Source organism: Centroberyx gerrardi, chromosome 5, assembly GCF_048128805.1.
Source record: "Centroberyx gerrardi isolate f3 chromosome 5, fCenGer3.hap1.cur.20231027, whole genome shotgun sequence".
Lineage (NCBI taxonomy): Eukaryota > Metazoa > Chordata > Actinopteri > Beryciformes > Berycidae > Centroberyx > Centroberyx gerrardi.
This window is the reverse complement of record NC_136001.1, coordinates 16,388,446-16,411,873: the sequence shown is the minus strand read 5'-3', so window position 1 is coordinate 16,411,873 and position 23,428 is coordinate 16,388,446. Positions and strand designations below refer to the sequence as shown.

Genomic DNA, 23,428 nt, shown 5'->3' with positions numbered 1-23,428 from the left:
TTATATGAGGCCTTATTCTGCTGATCTAGTTATAAAAACCCCTGACGATGTGGATGTGCCCGTAATGAGCTCGCTATCGGATTTTTATCTTGGCGCCTGGCACATTTCTGTCCTTTTAAAGTGCAAACCGTCCAACTAGCTGCTACTCTGGCCTAGGTGAGGGGGATCGATTAAGCCCCCTGTCTCTGTCTGTCTATCACTCTGACAGCCTAACGGGCTGATGCTGGGAAGTGAAGTTTTCTCCTTTTCACTCATTTCAGCATTGTAACACAACACGTGTAATACTGCATCCGGGATGGCTAATATATTGTTTACTAGAAAGCAGATTCATTCAACAGTTGCACCCAAATATGATGGAATCCAAGTCTTTTTTCCCACTGCTACATTATGCCTATACTTTTTTTACCTCTCAGATGAGAGTTTTGTTTTGTTCTCTACCAGCATTTTGTTCTTTAGTATGTGGACTAGATCAGTCCAAGGCCACTTTATGTTAGGCTATATACTGTTGTTCTATACCAAGGCTTTTAGTACAGTATTTCCGGCTCTGGCTATCGTTAAACCATTTTACAGTTTTCAGGGGAGTGAGTGCTTTCCTAATGATGGAGGTCCTTAACCTTTGACCCCTATATTGTCTCTCATGCAGTTATTTCACTCTCTCATCGATTGTGGAAAAATATATATTGTAGATAAAGGCTCTTAAAGTAAGCGCTTCATTTAACGTATCACAGGTGTATACAGTTTAGCCTGCTTATGGCTCATCCTACTTTAGCCGTTGCTGACCTTTTTATCTCATTGGCTTTTTGTTTGATAAAAACGACATGAACAGTAGTGACTGCCAAGTTTGTCTGAAATTTGTGACTATGAAAACATGGAGTGGCCATCAATGTTGGTCAGACATTTAGCAGTGGTATAACAAACCGCTAAGCAGCTACACCAGCTTATCACTACTGGTGCTCGACAGCTGTGTGTTTAGAGCCGGAGTTTAGATTATGTGGGACACTTCTGATTCTGACCTTGACCTGAACAGAATGCTGAGAGATGCCGTAAGAGAACCAATGTGCTTAACTGGTGCTGCTGTGGTTTTCAGCCTGGGATGGTAAAGTATTGCTGTGGCTTGGTTAGAGCGGACTTGAACGTGCTTAGTGGTCTGTCCTTTTCTGTCTTTGTCTATACGTGTGCGTGTGTGATTGCTTGAGACTGTGTGCGCGCGCGCGTGTGCTTCATGTGCGCACAACACTCAGGCCCTCATTATTGTCGGGCTCTTAGTATTCTTTCCTGTGGAACAACAATCAGAGGCTTTTAGTGCAAAAGCTTTGGTGAATAATTCAGGCCTGATATTATTTGCTGCGGTTAGCAGAAACAAGACGGGCCACTAAACGGCATAAATGGATTTCTTCCATGAGATCTAACAGGGAGGGGAGGGTGAGAGGTGGTGGTTGTGGTGATACAGTATGGTCCAAGTGGTGAGGGGAGGGATGGGATGCACTCTCTCATTCACTAATTGGTTTAGACGTTTCCTAGTAAGACACTCCCAGTTTGGGTGGGCCCGCTTCTTCGCTGGCTGCAGTGTGTGTTTATAAGAGCAGACTGGCACCCCACAACCTCGCTCATGAGCCGACCCCCAAGAAATCGGGTGAGTTTGAGGAAAGGCTTGCGCCCATGACCGCATCACGGAGTGTGTGTGTGTGTGTGTGTGTGTATGTTTTGTGTGTGAGGAGTTAGCAGAGTGATGAGTATGTGTGGGTGTGTGTACAGTATGTAGTATGCAGCGGGTGCATGCTGCCTAGCCTGGAATCTCCCTTACTTTCTCTCTGTCTTTACGGGGGTAAACCAGCGGTTGGGGAAAACTTCGATGAGAACCGGGATGAATAGAGATTTTGCGAGAGAGACCCAAGTCCTGTGTCGTGATGGGGTCTAGACTTTGGACTAATTCTCACCCCAAGTTAGAACTACTCTTGGAATTATATATATAGTCTATACATTTTAATAAATACAAGGTTTGTGAGATTTAATGTTGGTTTTGTGACAATTTAAATAAGCTTGAGTTTTGATGTCGGTGTTATGGTACTGTAGCTCTCGAGCTGGCGTGGAGAGAGGAAAGGAGAAGTGCTGTTCAAGCGGTGTATCAGTCAATAGATTTTAAAGGATCAATACAGCTTAGACCTTACAGTGTATTTTATATCCGCAGGGAAATGTGTCTTTTCTTTAGTCACAGGTGGTGGCAATTAAGGGACAGTGTATTGACAAGGTGACGCAACAACAGTTGGTCTAAATAGTAGTCTCTATAATTGAACCAAGTTTTTATTGAATGAGTTATATTTCAGTGTATTTACTGAATGGCTAAATCTGTGATTTCAATTTGATCCAAATCAAACAGGCAAAAACAGCTCATCTAGTCTTGGTTATTGGATATTCTGTGTTATGATATAGCTGAGATTTGAGATGATCCTGGTATGTAATTTTTCATGTGTTTCCTGTTCTTGGACAGAAGGTTTTATGAATAGCCACAACCATCCATGTACCATTTTTATGCACAGCAAGGAGGATAGACTGAACTTTTCTGTGGGGGAAAACCTGGCATCCTATTTTGTAGAGCAACTGATATTCAGGGGTAAATATTTTTAAATTTACATTAAGTGCTGTAGCTCAGCCTAATGGATATTAACTGTATTGATAAACAAAATGTAAATGTTCTACTTGAAGAAAAAAAACAAGGCAACTCTCCTCTTTGAAGTATCAAGACTAAATACTTTAAAGTAATTTAAAGTAAAGTAAATATAAAGTATTTTGTCTTTTGATACTTCGAAGAGGAGTTGCCTTGGTTTTTTATCAGAGTTTTTTGCCCATAGGCCGAAGAGCACCATCTTAAACTACAAAAACCCACCAGTAGCGCTCGAATATCTGCTTTTCACTTATGTAAATTTTCTACATTGCCTTCTCCAGGGAAGAGGTTTTGTTTTACAGTGCTCACTAGTGCATTGAGCATTTTGTGGTAGTAAGTAACTTACTGACTCAGTGCCCTCTCACTGCCCTCTATTGGCAAAATTGAGTGCAACACCCTTTGCTGCACATGTTTTGTTATCCATCATTTACTTCCGTTTTGAATCATAGAGGCTACAATAACTTAAGCAAACAAAATTGGGTATTAAACAAGAGGGAAGTGGACCTGGTGGTGAAAGTGAGGAAATGGAGATGTTTTGGAAATTGGTTAACATGACCACTATCGGCTCCCTAAACTCCCGAACATAAACTAAAGCCCAACCTCTTATAAAAGATCCACGGCAAGTGTGTTTTGTGTGAGACTCTGTTTGGTGATTCCTTTAGCACTTGCCTATCTATTTTTTGAAGTTCAAAGAGACTTAAGTGGGATTCAAACAAATTAGGTCCTGGCTTGTTTTCAGAAAGTTTGTTTCTTGGCTCTCCCTCTCCATCCAGCCCGAAGCAGAAATGAGACCAGGAATGGTGTCCTTGTTGCTTGGTGCATGTTTGAATGCCTCCTCTCTGTCTGCAGATAGCATGCGCCTTCTCTTTGGTCCTGCTCCTTAATCACCAGCTAGTCACCTGAATGCTCCCTATCAGTGTAACCCTGCCATTGTGTGCCTGTCAGGGGAGGGTGGTGCTAGGCTGTGTTGGGCGACTCTGATTACAGGATGCATGGCTGTGTGCTGCCCCGCACAGGAGAGCTCTTTTTTATGGGAGCAGGTGCTATTTAAGGAGGTGGCTGTGCCCCGCCGGCTCCTCGCTCCGTCCGTGGCCCCACTTTTTCTGGCTCTGCACTGCACGGGTCGCTGCAGAATCAGCATCAGGAGGAGGAGGAGGAGGGGGGGGTATGTTTGCAGGAGGGTACGCCGGTGGCCCCCGGGGGGCTCCCGGCAGGCGCAAGTCCAGTTACTGTCCTCCTGACAACCTGCAGATCCCCAAACCGGCAGCGCCGGGCAGCGGTGTTCGGAAGAGCAGTAGCAGCGGCAGTGGCAAGATGCTGTCTATGTCATACAGCGAGAGCATCCGGAGCGGGATCAACCGCTACCACTCGGACCAGGGGCTGAATCAGCCACGGCCCACCGACCAGGCGGAGCTGCAGAGGCTCCGCGAGCAGAGAATCGCCGCTCAGATCAAGAACATGGAAGACTTCCTGAAGATGAATGGCCTGGCCCTGGAGGAGTGTGTGTCCTATCAGACAGGCATGAAGTACAGGTAAGAGAGGGGCAGAGCTTGACAGAAACTCAGACACCGTGGAGACCCAGACACTGGTGGGACTGAGCCGGGAGAGAAACCAGGTGAGAGTGGCGTTGTGGTCTAGGAAGGTTAGACACTCTCGGGTCTACTGGACGGGTGTGCGGGTCTGCAGGTGGAGGGCTTCAGTTCGAGGTTGCTTTATACTTTGGGTTTATAGGTGTTTTTCATAAGAATGACTTGGTCGGTCCATCAAAAAGTCTATTTCTCACTTTGCTGTTGATTTTATTTAGATAAATCTTGCCTCTCCGAAACAGATGAATATTAGGAACATGTATATCTGTCTCTTTGTTAATATCAGTAGAGTCTTGCTATGTCCTCTGGTCAGACTGCTCTCATCCAAAGGTACTGGCTCAGGTTTTATTTTAATCATCTAGGTCGGCGGCATATTTGCCCAACTAGATGGGAAGGACAGACTGCTCCATAAGGATTTACCTGGCCCCTTAAAATCTCACTCAAACTTTCTCCTCCTTTTCCCCTTGATCAGACATAGATGTTCTCCCTTTCCCATTTAATGTGTAGAGAACTCTACCATATAAAGGCAAACAGAAGTAACTACTTTGTGTGTGTGTGTGTTCCAAGGTCAAAGGTCATGACCGGGGTTTAGATTTCATATCACCAAAGATGATACTCAAAAGTGTTTTCCAAATGATATGCTATGCACTTTGTTACCAGCCAGGCAAGACAAGAGATTACATTTTAAATATTTTTCTCAATTTCATCACTCATGCAGTTACTGCTGTTTGGCTTTGTTGGGCAGAAGTGTGTTGTGCCGCGCTCTTGTTGTGTTGAATGCAGGAGTGGACCATTGATGTATTCTAAAATTCAGCAGACTGGAACATATTTCTGGAAGCTTTTCAGCCTCCTCACTGATGCATAGTGTAGTAATAGTAGCATACTAGCTGTGCTGTCACCACAATGAAGAGGAAAGTAGAAAAGGCTTCTTAATGGACTGTTGCTATTGGAAGGACTGAGCCTGTGCAGCAGGCTAAGCGGCTGTTGTGTTCGCTAATAAGGCCTGTTAAGCTGATGTTGTTATTGCCATAGACATGGATAGCTTTCATCACACACAGGCTTGGCTGCTGTTGTTTTTGACTGAGCCCAGTGACTTGAACGCAGGTATGGGTGGCTGCTGTTACCTGGGCCAGGGGTGACGAAGTTCTACTGTCTTCTACAGGCAGTGTTGTATGTCACCAACACTGGCATGTTACCTTGCCCACAGTTGCCTCCCTGTACTGTAAAACTCAGCCAGTGGCCTGTGACGGGCTTAGCTACAGCTTTGTGATCGTGCATGTAGAAAGGGAGTTTCATGTTGCAAGGAGCATGTGAGGTTCTTCGCTCCCTAACCTCAGAGACCTTCCTACAGTAGCTATCAGAATTGTTCCTGTGTCATGACCATTAAGGCTTTTTTTTGGTCTTTTTTTTCTGAACCTTCTCATTTTTTTCTGTTCTCTGTAGTGAATCTAAAAATGAATCTAAGTTTGATTCATTCTACTCGTGTGTGGTGTTGTATTTAACCACTAGTATTGGTTTTCCACAGAAGTATTAGCTCATCTATTGAAGGATAACCCGGCAGGATCTGCTGGTACTTGTATCCTGATCGCCCGCAATTCTGTAATTAGTGTTGCAATTGGGTCAGCAGGTACATGCAACCTCTGACTCAAACTCATCATTATTTCAGGTCTGTGGTCAGGAAGGCGGGGCAGCACTGCTACTGAGCTGCCTTTAACCATGCCTTGCAACGTAATCACTATTTGCAATGGACATGGGTAAATTTAGGCTGTAGTCTAGCTATCAGTTGGGAACCCTCAATGACTTTGGTTATCATGCGTTTGTCTGCTTCTCTGTGTGTGCATAGCTGCTTTTTAGAAGGATGTAACCAGTGCACCCTTTCTCTCCCTTCCTCTATCTCTACCTCTCTCCCTCACTCTTGCTCACTCTTTCTCTCTGTCTCATGCACACACACTTGCACACACATTTTGGTTTTGTTTTGGCAAATATCCACACAGGCCTAGCTCGTGGGGGTAGAGCACTCAGAGGAATTAAAGCAGCTATTGGTTTACACCGCTAGAACAGCATGGGATTCCTTTTTGTCGGCTTTTCATGAACTTAATCTGCAGCACTTTAGTAAGACACCACGAATGGTCTCTTATCTTTCACAAATACTCACCAGTGTAAATGAACAGGTGCTAAGCCACCTTTCAGCTTAGGAATATTCAATATTGATCGTGTGGTCTTAAGGTTGTAAATATTTTGTAATTCAAATTAAGTAAAAGGATTACCCTATTTCCATCATGTCGTCCTTGAAACAAAATACCACCACTCAGCAGGCCCATTTGGACACCGGAAAACTTTCTCTCGTGTCCATGTCCTCAGACTGAGAGAGGCAGGCAGCGGGCGAAGCAGCCAGCCGGTTCGGCGATGCCAGACAGGAAGTCTTGTGTCTCCCCTTAGGGCCCTATGGAGGTTTCATTGGGGCAGTATAGATTTCTGTAATGACTTAACACTAATGGACATGGCAATGATCTCCACTTAGTCTTTCATACATGCAGTCCTTCATACATGCAGACCTATGTATTATCATAACCTTGATGTAAACCCTTCCTGAGTGAAAAATTATAAATGTGCATGTCATATCTGGCATGTTTTGAACAGAAACAAGTTATTTTTCACCTCGCTGTAATGAAATATACCTGAAAGGTTGTATAGCTTTGTGCACATTGGCTAGACTGAGTGTGTTAATAACAGCTGATCACCACTAGATGGTACAAACGTTCCACGTTACCGACTAAGGTGATGCATAGCAGCACACATCCCAAATGTTTTCCACTGCACTCCGTTCAGTAATGCAGTGGTTGAACACATGAATGCATCACTCTTAATAAGTGTTAGTTGTAAGCATTTAATTTTGTCATTTCTTGCCTAATTAGCTGAACATCCGGATCAATTTAGGGCACAGTATTTATCTGTATCCGTGGAGTTTAGCCTGTTATTAAAAAAATGAGAGATGGGCTCTGAATAAAACCTCCCAAGGGTGCAGCCTGACATGAGGTGGCACTGTGGTGGATTTCAACTGGCAATTCAACACTTGAATTTAAAGGATATTTCATTTCATTATTTTAAGTTCTTTGCTTCAATTTCAAAACACTATTCGAACATAATATTTAGTGTTTGGAGCTTCTCTCTCTTGCTCTTTCTTTTATCTCTCGCTCTCGCTCTCGCTCTCTCTTTCTTTCTCTTTCTCTCTCTCTCTCTCTCTCTCACTCACTCACTCACTCACTCACTCACTCACTCACTCACTCACTCTCACACACGCACACACTTCTGGTCAAGACAGATTGATAGAGCTGGTGTAGACCACACATAAGCTATAGAACTGCATGGGCACCGCATAACTATTAGTAATAATATTTCTGAATTTCAGCGATCCTAGGATGTTTTTCCTCTGAGGCCATCATTTACTCTAATTTCATCAACAGACGAGGCTCCGTGCCTGTAGCTGGATACAACTTAAAGAGAGAGTCATCAACTATTTTATCCCACTAGCTAACAGCAGCAGTGCTACACTGATGAGAACTGCTTTATTTTTATCACACGAGTGGGAGATGATGTTTAGGTATTTGGAATGTTATAGATTTGGTTTCCAGTGGTGACCTCTCTAATTCCTCTTTGAGCGATCTCTGGCTGGCCCAGTCTGACAGCCTGTCACAATCTTCTAGTCAGAAGTGGAGTGTGGCACAAGGGGAGGGAATTACCAGAGATCTCACAGTTCAATTTGGTTTTGGTTGTTGGGATTGCTATTTAATGTTTCCTGTTTATGACGGCGTGGCCCGATGTCCGCTATGGTTAGTGCATCATTCTTTAGAGATCTGAATTGGGCTTCTGCATGGATGCTCACCCTGGATTATGGCACAAAGGGTTGTATCAAATCCTGTGTATTGGTAAATGCTTATTAGGAATGTTTCTACAATCTTAAATATTACTTGGTTGCATTATACTGTGGTTTATGCTTTGATGCCTGCAATTTATCTCAATCTTGTGATATTTTGTCTAGAACATCACTAGAGTTCACAATAACCTGACAAATCCTATGTGATTTAGGTGAGAATAGATGGAAATATGCCATGGTTGTTGCCTTTGAACAGATCTAGTTACTGCTTTTTTTCATCTGACAAGAATGCAAATACACTCAAATGAAAATTAAAAGGTTTTTCCAGTGGAGCTCTTTCCAATGATATGGCCTATATTGTTATTGATTCAATTTCAGCAGTTAAAATAATGTAAAATCAAGAAAAAAGATGCATCAGAAGATGTGTAATCATGAATGTTAAGTGACTCATCCCCCCTCCGTCCCTAGCAGTACCCCGTCAGTTTGACTCAGCCCCAGCCTCTCTCTTGTTCCATTTCTAAACATTCACGAAATCTGACAGGCTAGCTAGTTAAAAAGGGGGCGGAGACTTTGTGCCTGTCAGTGAGGCATCACGCCTACATTAAATATTGGCTTGGGGCGATGGAGTTGAAATATAAACTTTGGATGGATTTCGAAACATGGTGCTTCTTCTCGCATTAAATATATTGTCTGTTAAATATGTTGTCTGTCATATACTGTATTTGTATTGTATTTTTAGCTAAATTCATAGGTCAGTTGTTTTCGTCACAGCTAAGAAAGTTGGAAAGACCAACAATTCCATTCTCTCCTTGGGATTGGCCAATGACAGTGTTGTTGGCTTGGAGATCGACCAATCACCAAGCCAGCGTTCTCCCATTCCATTTTAGCAGCTTTTATGAATGGAAACTTCTCCAGATTGGGAATTTTCAAATGGTTGGAGCACGTTTAGACTTGTACTTTCCTTCAGCACACTGCATAATGCTAGCTGGAAACATAGTGTAGTTTTTTTTTAATTAGGAGTGACCAATCAAGCTCAATTACACCTACATCGATCTCTCTCTCTCTCTCTCTCTCTCTTTCTCTCTCTCTCTCTCTCTCTCTCTCTCTCTCTCTCTCTCTCTCTCTCTCTCTCTCTCTCTCTCTCTCTCTCTCTCTCTCTTTCTTTCTTTTTATCTCGTACATCTGTGCCTTTATGCAATAATTGTGTGTTTATTTTCTGAATTTTCTTAAAGTCTATGTGTGTGTGTGTGTGGCGGCGGCGGCTGCAGGGGCATTGCTCTTTACTGTATGAATACCGAGTAGTGACAGGAGGTAGTGGGTCCTCTCCGCTCTCCTCAGCCTTTTGGACAGTCAGGCTGGAAAATTGTGCTGTTGTCGCTTTGTATCCCATAAAAGTTATTACTCAACAACACTCAGTACATATTTTCCAAACTGTCTAGCTTTATTATTGAATAAAACATGAAGTTTTGTTTCCTTAAAAGTTATCTTTGGGCTTCAGAGTCAAGTCCGTAGCTTTCCTTTTCTCATGGTACATTAACATCACATAATGTTGCATGAATGTAACATTTGCCGGAAATCCTACGCTAATTTATTTTCCATTGTTTTCTAACGTGTTTTCACTTTTCCTTAAGTAACCGAAGAGATGAAGAATGTAAGTCTTTACATGCAGTTAAGTGCTAGTCTTCCAGTTCTAAATGTCTGCGGAAGATGTGGCCAGGGAATGGCTTCTCATTCACAAGGCTAGGCTAACCTATTGAACAAAGACTGTGCACTAAAGCTTTTAATAACATTTCTGGGATGTCCTAGCATCACTCTTGCAAATTTAATGCAGAGGGAAATTTCCTATTTGAAACACCTGACCGATCTTTCTAATATGCAGCAGAGAGCCAGATCTTTGATGCAGCTGTCTTAGCGCTATCATTTATGTTGTATGATGTAAGATACAAATGCAGATAATGCTGAAAGTAGTTGGGGTTTTTTTGTGTTTTTTTTTTTTAATTACTGCCCCTTTGATTTAACTTGACACATTTCCTTTGATTGTTTTGTCTCTGTCAATTTCATGGGCCACTGTCTCCTCACTGTTCCCCATCTCTCTCGTTGCACCCCATCTTTGATGGACTGCATGGCATATCCGTCTTTTCTGCTCTACTTGATCCTTTTAAGGTTCCCATTTTTACTGTTTTTGCCTATATATTATTAAGACGCCCTGTACATAGGGAGAATAAACTGGATCCACTCTGGCTGAAGCCACCTCTACAAGCCTTGCATAACTTGACCAAAAAAAAAGGGGCACAGAGTTGTGCTGCTGTCCTCATCTCTGGTTCTTGTGCAAGCTTAAAGTTGCACCTTTTCCTTCTGCTCCTCCGGCCTTTTCTTTTTTCTTTCCTTCGCCGTTTTTCCCTCTTGGTTTCTGCTAGTAAGGCATAGCATTTGCATATAGTATGGTGTATTCCATTCTGCCTGCTGTTTCTTCTCAGCCTGTTCCTTTATTCTTTAGTTATTTTAAGGTGTCGTTTCACAATGTTTGTGAGGACTGTGACCCTTGGCAGGACCACCGGAGGAGGCTGTGCCACTGAATGTCGAGGTCAGGGATTTACTAACTGCAACCAGTAACTGTATAGCAGAGGAGGATCGCTCCTCTAGCACCTAGCTGACCGCGTGATAGGCGGTCTAGTTTCTGTATGTTCCACAGGTACATGTGACATTACACGCACATACACACACACACACCCACACACGCGTCCTTTCCAAAGAGGCGATGGAGAGACATCTGAGAATTAAATGGGGGGCCAGCTGTTTCATAACTCCGGTTTAACCTCTTTATTCATCACTTTATTCTGTGTTAACACCATCAAAAACTAAAGTGCAAAACAAGGCAGAGGGATGGGTCATTCTATTTAAAAGATTTCTCCTTGTTAGCCTCTATGGCTGGATATTGTCAAGGATTTGCTTTTGATACGGGTCACACTACAGTTCTAATCGATTCTTCACACAGTATCAACATTCACTACAGTATACTGCACAGTATCCTGTATCTGAGTGAATTTTGTAGTGAACTGATAAAAACTACCTATACAGTGTATGTTTTTAGTATTGTGATGCATGATTATATGCGTTGTTGACATGGATTAGGAGACAAATTGAAGCAAAAAAAGCTTTTAGGGACTCAAGAGGAGCACATCTATAAGAGCCCAGCTCTGCATATGTGTTCTTTTGTGCATATGTGTGTATCGCTTTTTATAATGTGCACTGCTTAGGGGAATTAACGGTATGCACTGTTTAGGCCACGCAGAGTCCCAAGAGCCCTGCGTAAGGGAAACACAGTGTGTGTTCATACACCAGGCAGAACGGTTGAAGTCACACGAGCATGAGGCAGCTCTATGTTGGTGCGCTGAACATCCACATACCAGGATGTAGCATGGTGATTTTCTAGCTGTAGTGGTCAACACATTAATTAGATATTTTGTACAGCAATGATTCTCTTACAACAAAACTGTGCTACCACAGCATTTTGGTGATTTTAAAATCAATGTAGTTTCACTCACTCCAATCATGCATACCCTTCACCCCGCCTCTGTGTAAAGCGTTAACCCACTAACCCTAACCTTAATATTTAGGTTTCTCTTTATCAAGCAAATTAAATGCACATGTAGATGTATACACAAAATATACACAGTAGTAAACAGGCTCAGGTTTAACCACAAACTGTTGGGAAAACATCTGAGTGAGGTGTGTGTGTGTTTGTGTGTTTTTTGAGTTAATGCTGGTCTTTTTTTTTTTTTCTTTTTTTTTTTTGAATCCGAAATATGCCCAATCATTTGCCTAGAGATTGGCACTGGCACTGGCTTAATGACTATTGGATTGAACAGAAGTACTTTGGTCAAGTGGGCTCTCTGTACTTCCCACAGCTGCAGCAAAATGATGGCTAGAGTGGAGTCTTCATAAGAGCAACAAACAAAACCTGCTCTCCTGTAAAACAACAGGGGTTTCAAGTATTGATATCAGGATTTGCAGAAAAAAAAAAAATACAATTGTTATGTATATCATGTTTTCTTTTTTTTTCTCCTCCCAGCCCTGCCTGTCTTTGAATTCCTTTTTCAATCTTTCTTTCAATTCCATTGCATTCTGACTTGGTTAATCAATGGATTGGTAATGGTTGAGGAGGTGTCGATTGTCTCATAACTCCTAACTAAACTCTCACAATGATGTTGGTGGAACCTCTTTAGAGTCGCAGCTGTGACTAACAACTTCTCTGCAATGTCTTCCTCACGAGGTGCTGTTAGGTTTGATATATGCACACAGGCAGGAGTGGAGATATTCTGTGGAACAGGACAGATTATTCCGCTCCCTCCGTTCTCTCTCTCTCTTCAGATTAGTGAGTGTATTCCCTGGGTCTGTGTAGCTCAGTCCTGTTCAGTTGAACACACCTTGTTACACAAGCCTTGACAGACTGAAATCCCTGCATGGTTGTTAGATCACTGCTGTTTTGTAATGGTCAACATATATACATACACATGCGTAAAAAATCACTCACACTTATGCTGCGCATGCATTCCATCACATAACAAAAACACACACTTCCACCCTACACATGCCTACATCCTCATATGTTATGGTAAATGTGTATATTTACCATTTTCCTATGTTTACTGTAACATATATATTTTATTTTATCACAGAGCCCCTTCAGCTAAAGCCATAGGCGATCGCTATTACGCTATGTTACATAAGAACAGGGGTTCCCTGCCCTCTGTTTTAGACCGTCTCAGCCCTCTTGCTGTGTTAGATGTGTTGGAGGGGACAGCTGAAGGGACAGCTCCTCCTGAGCCCTGCCGTCTGCAGGGAATCTCTGTCATGTTCACTGGAGAATTAAGAACTGCAGCGCTCACAGATGTGACCTCTCTGCCTCTCACCCTCCTGTTTCCTCAGAAATTCCTTGATTCACTGATCTAGTATTTAGCTGTAGCTTGGCTAATATTTAATGTTCCACTTTTTATATGTATCTGTATGATTCCGACGCTATAAAATCTCTTGTAACACATTAATGTTGCAGTTCAAATTCATTTTACAGCAATTACTAGAGATGTTATTTGACGCGTCTGCGTGCCAGAACTAAACAAAATACTAAATAATTAGAAGACATGATTAATAATAAGATAATAATAGATTTTGTTCTCACGGTTAATTACAACCTTATTACAGTGATGAAACGGCCTGCCATTAAAACTGTTTGGACTCTGCACAGCAGGCTGTCAAGCCCCAGGATGCAGTAGGCTACTAGAAAAGCATTACCGCATCTGTCGATCATATAAGGCAACACTGTCAATCTGGCTGGCCTCACAACATCGCTTTCCATTAACTCTCTTAAGCCAATCCCTTTCACACTGCCACCACCAACACACACACACACACACACACACCGATCTCAGGGCTGCTATCCTTTTCACTCCGTCACTCAAATCCCCACTAATGTTGTTCAATTAAACCCTCAGTCAGTGGAACTTAAATCTCCACCGGACAGCTGGCCAACAGTAACACAAGTCACGTCTGTTGCCGTGTCTCTACGCTCTGGTCCACACTGCAGTAACAAACACCGGGTGCCGCAAATCACATGGCCTTGGCCCGATGCCCCTGGATGAGCTTATTTAAGTTTATAGTGAGAGATGGTATGAGAGAAAACGAGAAGAGAGCGAGAGTGAGATGAAGCACTAAAACTGTCTTTGGTTTTATATTTATGAGTGTAGATTGCTGTATTTACCCAGCGTGGAGCGCTTTTTATTTTGAGATGTTAATACCCCTATTTGATTGCAGGCTTCAAAGGCATCATTCTTATCGGAGGATCTCGGCAGTAGTTCCCCCAGTGAGCTCCAGAAAGCCAGTCCCTGCTAAACTAGCTTGGACAGATCAGGCCTAGCACCCTGCAGCAACACTGGCTGCCAGCTCTTGTGCCAGTCCCAGCTCGACGGAGGTACACAAAGTGCCCCTGAGAGCGAATTAGCGAGGCACCACACGAGACTCTGACTGCAGTAGCAAATTTCAAATTTGGGACTCCTTTTTTCCCCATTCAATAGCTAAGGGCGCTCATTGTATTTCGTCTGGGCTCACTGTGCTAAATGAATTGATGCAGAACACTAATGCCTATTTTTAGAGCTGATGCTGCCGAGATTGTGTGATCATTGCTCATGACGGTAGCCCACAGTACCTCTGTGGTCAGAGTAGTTTGTAATTCTCTGTAGATTAGTGTAGCTGTCTTCCCCTCTCTGCCACTCTGCTCTTACATAGGTGCTGTAGGGTTTGCTTGAGGTCAGTTCTCAGTCTCGGCTCTAACTCCTGGACTACCAGCAGGGACTCCACAGAGGCTTCATTATGGTATGGCATCATTGATTGGCAAAGCTCCTTGCAGGCCAAGACTGTGAGGGTGAACAGAGCAAAAACAATAGTTAGTTTAATTGTGTGTGTGTGTGTGTGTGTGTGTGTGTGTGTGTGTGTGTGTGTGTGTGTGTGTGTGTGTGTGTGTGTCCTGCAGCAATCTTATCTAGCATTGTCAATAAGGGGTATGGTACTGTCAGTAAGTGGGATACATTTATGCACAACAATTCCAATGTGTAGGTCAGCTTGTTTTTACAGCTGTTAGGCTAGATGTTGAATTTGAATCAGAATTTTTGCCCTAAGTCCTTCGCTTTCCTTCTTTGTCTGCACAGCCTTAAAAAAAAAAAAACATGGAGCCTGTGCTGCTGATCCTGTTGGTGGTAGTAGTGGGTTTTACTCAGCTGTAGTCGTGATCAGAGAAATACATGTGTACTACTGTATATCTCCAGTCCCTCTCCAGCTTTTCTCTCCTCTTCCTCCCCCGCACGTTGAGTGAAGTGCGGGGCCCTATCAGCGCTCTGCACTCACTCACAGTGATTGAGTGTCCGAGAGGGATTTTAGCAGCCCAGTAGATTTTTTGATAACCGCAAATCAGGTACTTAATCAAAGTAAGGAGGCAGAGGCCACAACCCAAGGGAGGACATTGTGATAATATGTTGAGTGGGAGGAGATGGATTTCTTTTCTTTACACTGAGATTTGTCCAGTATAGCTAACTAACACCAGCCATTGAATCCACCAGTAACAATGGACACCAATAGGATTTGGTTTTTTAAATATATATTGTTCCATTGTTTCCTTCTGCCTCCATACAAAAATGCCTTTTTATCTTAAGAAAAAAGTCATGCACTGGTTTGAGCATATAATGTAATCACCCTACTGTGAGCACCCTGAATGCAGTGTCATTAATCAGTAATTTAACAGTGGCACTTAGAGGCATTATGAGAAGATGAAAGTTTCTCAAATATGCCCTGCAGTGAAACAAAGTGCCTCAACTAGTTGTATGCTGGCTATTTTTAGCTTTGCATGCCGTATGGCTGATTTATCCTGCGACTAACGAGGAATAGAGCTTCATTGCAAATTTGCTTCAGCAGACTCTGATGAATGAACACAAAGCATCTCATAGCACGGGACAGTATTTGCTCGATAAGTGTTGAGAAAAGAAGCCCTGATGAATGTGTGCATGAAAAGTCTAAATGAGTTGATAAATGGTTATGTATCTCAGCATTTGTCCGTGCTGACTCTGGGTTCACTGGCAGGCCAGGAGGCAATGTGTCCACTGCAGTGCAATTTGATGCGCCATGCTAGTGAAAACTTAAGTAATTAAATCAGCAGAAAGACGGTGTATGGGGCATGACTATCACACGGAGGGAAGACCTCCCCTTGAGTCATGTCATGACTGCACTGCAGCAGTCGACTATGACTATTGGGTGACCCAACAAAGCCACGCATGTGTATTCCATGTTGATAAGTGGGCAAACTTTGAATAGGACTGCGGGTTTGTAAAGAACAAGATATAAAAGGTTTCACTAAGCAGCTTCTCACATCACGGCAGTAGGCATAGACCATCAAAATGTCTTTCACTGCAACGCTGGCTAATATTGTGACACAGGGCATCACAGCAATGATAAGGCATCAGTCATCTTCAATGATTGTCTCTTCTGTTTATCTGGTCTTTTGTTCTTTTTCTTTATTCCAGATATAGTCTAATAGGATGAGAAGCGTGCTGTCAATCTGAAGAAAGTTGGCAGATGTGCCTGTTCTGGATTATTAAAGCATGATTAGTGTGACGGTCATGGTTTATAGGATTGTGCAATGACACATCTGATGCTTACTTTCTAGGCATATGCTGCAGTAGTTTGACATAGTCCACAGATTGGTGTATTAATAATTCTAAAAATAAGGTGCATATGGCATTCTGTAATATTGTTTTAGATATTTTCTTTGGAACATTAAAGTGAATGAAGATTATGTATACAGAATATAAGCTATTATAATGTTGTTTGCATCTAGTGGGAGTCAATCAGTTTGACAAAATGTCAGCAGGGGCAACACATGAAAAATGGTTGATCTATTGATCCATTTAGGTGATGGATCACTAGTCTGTCGGATGACGCATGCTAGTATTGATTAGCTTGCATTGCACACCAGTTAATAAATGTGTAGATATTCGGACTTGGATAAATCAAAGGTCAACAAAGGGCTTATTTGGTGTAATAATGACAGGAAATCAGTCATCACCTGGCTTCAGTAGCCATGAAAAGCCATGGCAGGGTAAAAGCCCCAACGGTATAGGATGGAGGTTACAACTTTGTACAGAAAGTAAAATTAACCCTATTTTTCATTTCCCCCTAATACTATATTCCTCTGGATGCTTGAGGCTGGATGTTGGAGGCATGTTCCCAAATCCTAGCTAGGGCTGCGGGGGTTTTGGTCCAGCTTGGTGAGTGGGCTGGTGTGGATTTCAAGACTGACACTCTATCTGTGCAGCCTGAGCTCCTGTCCCCGGCCTCTCCCACTTCTCAGTACCTTCCCCATGTCACGACTCCTGGGGGCCCTGGAGCGGAGCGGCTTGTGGCGTCACGTTTCCACAGCAGTGGTGGCGAGTGTATGTGTGTACAGACGCCACACTGGGTGAGGGGACGCCAGGTCAGACTCCTGCTCTCATGCTCGACTGCTTTGTCAATCTGAGGGGAAAGAAAATAAAGGCGGAGAGAATGGCGTCAGCCCCAGTCAGTTCGTCCTCACCCTGACCCAAACAGCAGGACGCAACCCTGCGACCCCGTCACACTGAACGTGACACAGGGTGACAAGGACCCAACGGCCTTGCCTATATGATGCTTCTACTGCTGCTTGATATGCATACATACATGCAATATGATGGGTATGTTGGTACTAGGGCACCCCTCTACCCCCCTCAGCCTCCTTTTTTGTAAGGAGAACGGACATTTAAAAGGTCCTGATGGAGTCATATACTCTTTCACACACATGCACACACATACAGCTAAAAGTGCTTCTTCAAACAGTGTGAAATTCAATTTAGATTTTAGTTGCATTAAATCACCTCTTTCTCCCAGTTTCTATTTAAGTCCTGGAGAGCAAAAGGTCATACTTCCAAGAATAGGGCTGTCAGTTAGCAACAGGATTTGCTGGATTCCTTTGATGGAGGTTGCTTCTTCCACTGCCGTACTACATGTCTGCTCCTGACGGCATCTCTTTTAATTATCTCCTTGGCACACTAGCTGGTCCACTCAGATAAGCTTCAGTATTGTATTACTGGGAGCGTGTTTGCTCTACTGTCTCTTCAATCTGCAGCCAGTGTTGCGTTGACTCCAATTACTATGGTATTTACTTTCAGCCTCCATCTATTATCATATTTTCACTATTACCTCCGCGTACGCTGTTGGCCACTTTATCCCACCAGTGAGATACTTTCTTCTTGACTAGATGGAATTGTTCAGCCAAATGAATATGCCAGATTAAATATTTTCTGTTAATGACTGTTTCCATATTTCAGTTTGGGGACAAGGGGTGAAGCAGTACAGGCAACAATACAGCGCCTCAGCTGTAAGATGCCTGTGACACCCCTGCCTTTGACATATATTGGCACAGATAAAGTTACATAATGAATATTTCATGGGCAGTTGAACAGACCCACGTGAGAGCCCCCTTTTCTGGGGCCATAGGCTATTGCAAAGTCCTGACAGTTGAGTCTTCCCCCCTTCTTCTGACAGAATAAACTATGCTAAACCACACTGGAGGACAACAGACGGGCAAAGAAGTACACACTGCGCTAGCATTTCTTATGGTAGCAGCTGTAAACGCAACTGATTTCACTGGCTTGCTCTCCCGCGCTGCTGTAGCTCTCTCAATATTCCTCCTCACAGCTTCTCTTCATATCCCTCCCACCACATTCCCTCCCTCTCTCTCTCTCTCCTCCCATCTCTTGCCTGCGCGCACCGTGCCTCTTTATGCTGAGCACAAGGCATACAGATGTAAGTTTAATCCAGGCAACGGTTGAGGGCTGGGAAGTGGATATGAGGTTGCCCCTTGCCTGACATAGCATTCAGCAGAATATTCAGCAGCCAGCACAACTGCCAAGACGGACTTAGTGGGGGAGATGAAAACCTCCTGGAATTGTGTGTCGTGCTCTATTCTCTCCATCTCTTTGTGTGGATCTATGCGTCTCCACTCTTAAATCTTGGCAGCAAGAGGTGTTATCTCTAGCGCTGAGCTCAGCTTAAGAGGAAATTGCAAGACTCTAAATCTGCCTGTCAGCCTCTGATGAGCCTCTGATTAATTGAGAAAGCGAGAGCGGGACACACTGATGAATCAAGGAAAAACCTGCGAGAGGAAATTCATAGAGCCTCTCCTCTTATTGGACTCTGTGTTTTTTTGGGAGATTTTGTTTTTTTATAATTGTGTTTGTGCTGGAGCTGTGTTTTTATCTACCCAAAGTCTGCAGTGGTTGCTCATTGGTTTCTGAGGGATTCACACCAACTGAAGAGATGCTCTAATGTTGTAGTTGGACTTGGACTCCTTTTGACTTCCTTGGACTCCGCTTTCACCTGATCAGCTGTCTTTCATTGTTTGCAAACGATCTGATCTGCTCCCCCCTTCCGCCCCTTTTTTTCTCCCTGGTCATCGTGAACAGGACAGTCACTTTCAGTGGCTGGGCAGTGATTTCTGACTAAGGCACAGAGTGTGAGGCTCGACTCAAGGTAGTAGCGTCCTACAGACTGAACTGCCTCACACTCTCCAGAGGATCCTCAGGCTTCAGCTTTTCCACTTCTGGGAGTCTGCCTTACCTGATTTAGCCGGAAGAGAGTTTTAATTAGAATATCTGCAACTGGGTCGGCAGGCCAACAGCCAGGATGCAGGTGTCATTAGTGTGCACGGACCATCGCGGCGGGGTGAGCCGCAACACGGAGGACCGGCTAAACCGACAGAATGCCAACAGCCCCAACACAGGCACCCGCAGCAAGTTCAGAGCGGTGGCAATGGTGGCTCGCAGTCTGGGACAACTCTCTGTTCAGAGTGTGCCTTCCTCCAGCGAGCAAAGCATGAAGACCGGCATGAAGTATAGGTAGGGCATACTCAATAAACTGTGCAATACTGCATCTCACAGGCTGTAGAGCTGAGTCTGAGATTGAGGGAGTACAGGTGCAGTGAGAGATGAAGTACATTTTTCTGTTGTTACAGATCTTCAATAATCTGTTGTCTAAACTGTTAACCAGTTACTGTAAGTTTTCCCTGAAAAGATTTAGGTCTGTATTAAATCTCTAAAGGGCTCTTAAACTGCAGGATTTTAGAGCAGCCCCCCTCCTGCTGCAGTGTGTTGTGAATAATGACCATCAAATATTTTGGCTCTGGGTGTAATGCATCACAGAGAGGACAGCCCACTTTCCTATTGTACACAAGTTTATCTTTCTTACACCCTCCTGTCAAAAATGCCAAACCCCACCTGTTTAGGATTGATTACATCCACAGAGTTAACAGAAGTGCTTCATTATAACGCTAATTAGTAAAACCCCAAACATTTTATTTAGCCCAGCAAGCCTGAACTAAGACAGTAACGGTCTCACAAGGAAAGGTTTGACTCATCATTTCATCCGGTGTTATTTGTGCTTGAGTGGTATGACTAATTGGTTGGTAAGTAATTTGAATTCAGTTAGTGGCAGTTGTCTATTCTATTATGTTGGGGAGTGATGCAAACAAGCACTGTTAACAAGCAAGCCACATTTGTTCAACTGAAAAAGGGGCGATTCAATCAGCTGAAACCCAATCCCCCCCCATTACTGGTTAGTATTTTCCCAGATTCGTCTTTATAAAGGACCAGGATACTTGTGCACTTTTAGACCAAATTTATTCTAATGAGACATCTTTGTTTGTCTTTGTGTACTCTATATTGATAATCCCTTAGTTTTTAATTACAGTGTACAGTGTGGGCTTTTAACAATTACTAACATTACAGTCCTCAGTTGGCAATTGAATATGGAAATCAGTCATTTCAAATCAATAATTCAAATACTACATAAAATGAATGGCTGTACAAACTCAATCAGTAATGAAAAATTTTCATTTTCAAGAAAATTACTTGATAACACCTCGTTTAGTGTTGTTGTTTTTTTTTTTACATTCTTGACGTGCTGTGAATACAAATATTGACACTTTGCATAATGATAACTTTTGCCCACAATATTGTGCCGTAATATTGTACTGTGTTCAATTTTTACCCCAACCCCTCTATCACCTGATTACTGCTAGATTGTAGTTTTTACAATTCTGTTGCTTTCATGTTGGCATAGTGGATGAAAGGCTTGTATTTCATTAGAGGAAAATGGCGTAGCCTGTTTTTGACTGCGCACACCCAAAGAGACATGAAGACTAATGGCCTTGTTCTATCTACTGTTCCCCTCAAAAACACCCATATTTAACATGTAGGCACAGATTTACTTGGGTAAAAGCATTTATAACAAGATGCAAATGTTTCTATTTGTGTGTAGTGAATTATTCAAATCATTCCAGCTTTTTTTTACACACAGGCTGTAAAAGCAAGAGAAGAATGATTTACAAAATGAAATGTCTCTAAACATATTTAAGTGCTGAGGGAAGTCGACCAAATGGCAAATTTAGTGGTGGTGGAGGACAAAAAAATACAAGAGGGGTTGGAAAATATGTGTGTATATGCGCGTTACTTTACAATTTATATGAAATACTTCATATATGGTTGATTATGTAAGGGATAATGTACAGCAACCTTTCATTATTGCAAAATATCCACTTGTGACACAAATGTCACAGTTTTGACAGCTGCTTATTTACAATAATGACCGGCTCCCTTTACATTATCCCAGTTATTACATGGCTACTTGCCAAAGACGATCATTTGACACAAAATATTGATTTAAAATTATATTATTACAAGCTAACGTACTTTACAAGCATCTGCCAGCAGGACTGCAACCATAGAAGCGTCTGCAGCTAGCATCCGTGGCTACACTGTAGCAGAACTGCAACCGTTGCAATGTAAACAAATCCGGTAAGATTACCGCTCAGCCTCTAACCAGCAATCAAAAGTTTTCTGTTCTTCGAATATATTAAGTAATATTGGAAAAATCTTGGGAGGAGCCGAGTATTTATCTGTAGTAACCAAGGAGTAATGTCTTCTTGGCACAAGATGTTGCTACATTTTATTAGAAATCAACAAAATTGACCGGACTTCTTGCCTGTAGAGAGATATTAAATGTAAAAAAAAATAACTGAGACCTCAGAATGTGTTCACTGGCCATTCAGAATTGAGTATTCAACAAAGCCTTGTAATAATGCTGTAATAATGAATGAATATGTAAGGAATTAATATGTATATTATTCCTGTAAATAATATTAGCTTCTGTTGCCTAATGCGGTACCAAAACATTAGCAGAAATCTGGTCATTTAACAACAAATCAGGGTTTTTTGGGTTAATATGGAGGCCAATGAGGGGCCATAATTACAGTTATTTTGCCTCATACTTGCAACACTGCACACTGCACAAGACACAGACAGTTTTAATGCTCATGATTTTGACTGTATATTCCACTCCCCTGTTACCAAATAGGTTCATGAGAAAAAAAAAAAAATGTAAATGATACTCATACTCGGTCCCATAAGGAATAAGTTTCAAAGCCAATGTGAACACTAAGTGCTACATTTTACATTGTTGCACACTGCATTACTTACTTTGGCAATTACGTTGTGCACAAAATTCTGTTTAGATTGAAAAAATGGCCAAGAAATTAATTTAGTAAAAAAAAATTGACAGTCACCCAAAAGCCACTGGATAATGTTCAGCAAATCGTTGATTTTGTAATGCAGCCCATCATTTGTCCATCCCTGAACTAGCTGTATATTGACTGTTGATTGGGAAAATAACAATGGGAGTTGTATTGAGGAAGTACATTACCCCTCCTCAGTACTGTTGTCTGAAGGCACAGCACAATCCTTCATATCTGATTTTCTAGCAGCAGCCTAGCCATGTTGGCACACTGTCATTATTGAGGCTAATGATGTTGAATGAGTAAAATCATTTTCAGCTTGGGGGCCCGCGCCTGATTGTGTTCCTTGCATCCTCAGTACAGTTCAAAATACAGAGCGGACGCTGTGTTCGTGAGCCATGCTTGTATCTGATGTAAATTGAAGGTAATGTAGATGTAGCATGATGATACATGCACTGAGGGCAAAACATATGTGCTTTTGAGGAGGGAGGGGGAGAGGGAGAGTGAGAGAGAGAGAGAGAGCGCTAAGGTTAGTGCTAGTGTAGGCTCTGTGCCCATGAGGAAGTAGGCCGGGGTGATCTGTGCTCACGTCAGTGTGTATCTTTCCAACATGCCTCTGGAAGTAAAAGCTCCCCAGCACCGTAGCAGACCATTGCATTTCTATTTTCACGTTTCAGCATTTTATTTTATTTTTATTTTTTATTTTTTAAATTCAGTTCAATTTTATTTTCATTCTGCTCCTGACAGTTGAAAGGGATAGCGGTTTAATGGCTGCTTCCCAAAATAGTACAGTTAACATTGGGCTGTATGGTAAGGACCTGTGAAAAATAAAATGTTAGCTTGTCATATACTGCATGGCAACATGACTTATGGATATGAATACTGAAAGCCCTATTTACTCTCAGCTCACAAAACTTTCCACGGTTATCCAAGCAGCAGAACATGTTGATTGCTTCATATTCAATTCAGCCTGTTTTGCATGGATCCTTTACAATTCCCCGGATAGCAGCCTTGAGCTTGAATCACGGCTGACAGACAAGGATGCAGTTTACTTGAAGCTGACCTCCCCACGAGGCCAAGGAAACCATCGGATTGACTGTTTTTTCAAGGTATAGAAGGATTGCGGCGGCTTTAGTTACTGCAGCCCAGCGGCCTGCCTCACCACAGACTGAGCCGCTCCG

General features: G+C 42.7%; 1 protein-coding gene across 4 annotated transcripts in view; it reads left to right on the top strand.

Moving 5' to 3' along the window:
* kcnab2a (potassium voltage-gated channel subfamily A regulatory beta subunit 2a) overlaps positions 1 to 23,428 on the top strand; it is an 85,954-nt gene that overhangs the window by 36,531 nt on the left and 25,995 nt on the right. The window contains exons 1-2 of one of the 4 annotated variants that reach the window (XM_071895184.2): positions 1,610 to 1,633; positions 3,914 to 4,194. The exons of 2 other annotated variants lie outside the window; for them this stretch is intronic. In XM_071895184.2, coding sequence (XP_071751285.1) covers positions 1,610 to 1,633; positions 3,914 to 4,194 — 305 coding nt within the window. Of the gene's footprint in view, positions 1 to 1,609; positions 1,634 to 3,829; positions 4,195 to 23,428 lie in introns of those variants that run through there. One more of the 4 variants, XM_071895183.2, reaches the window with a different exon arrangement.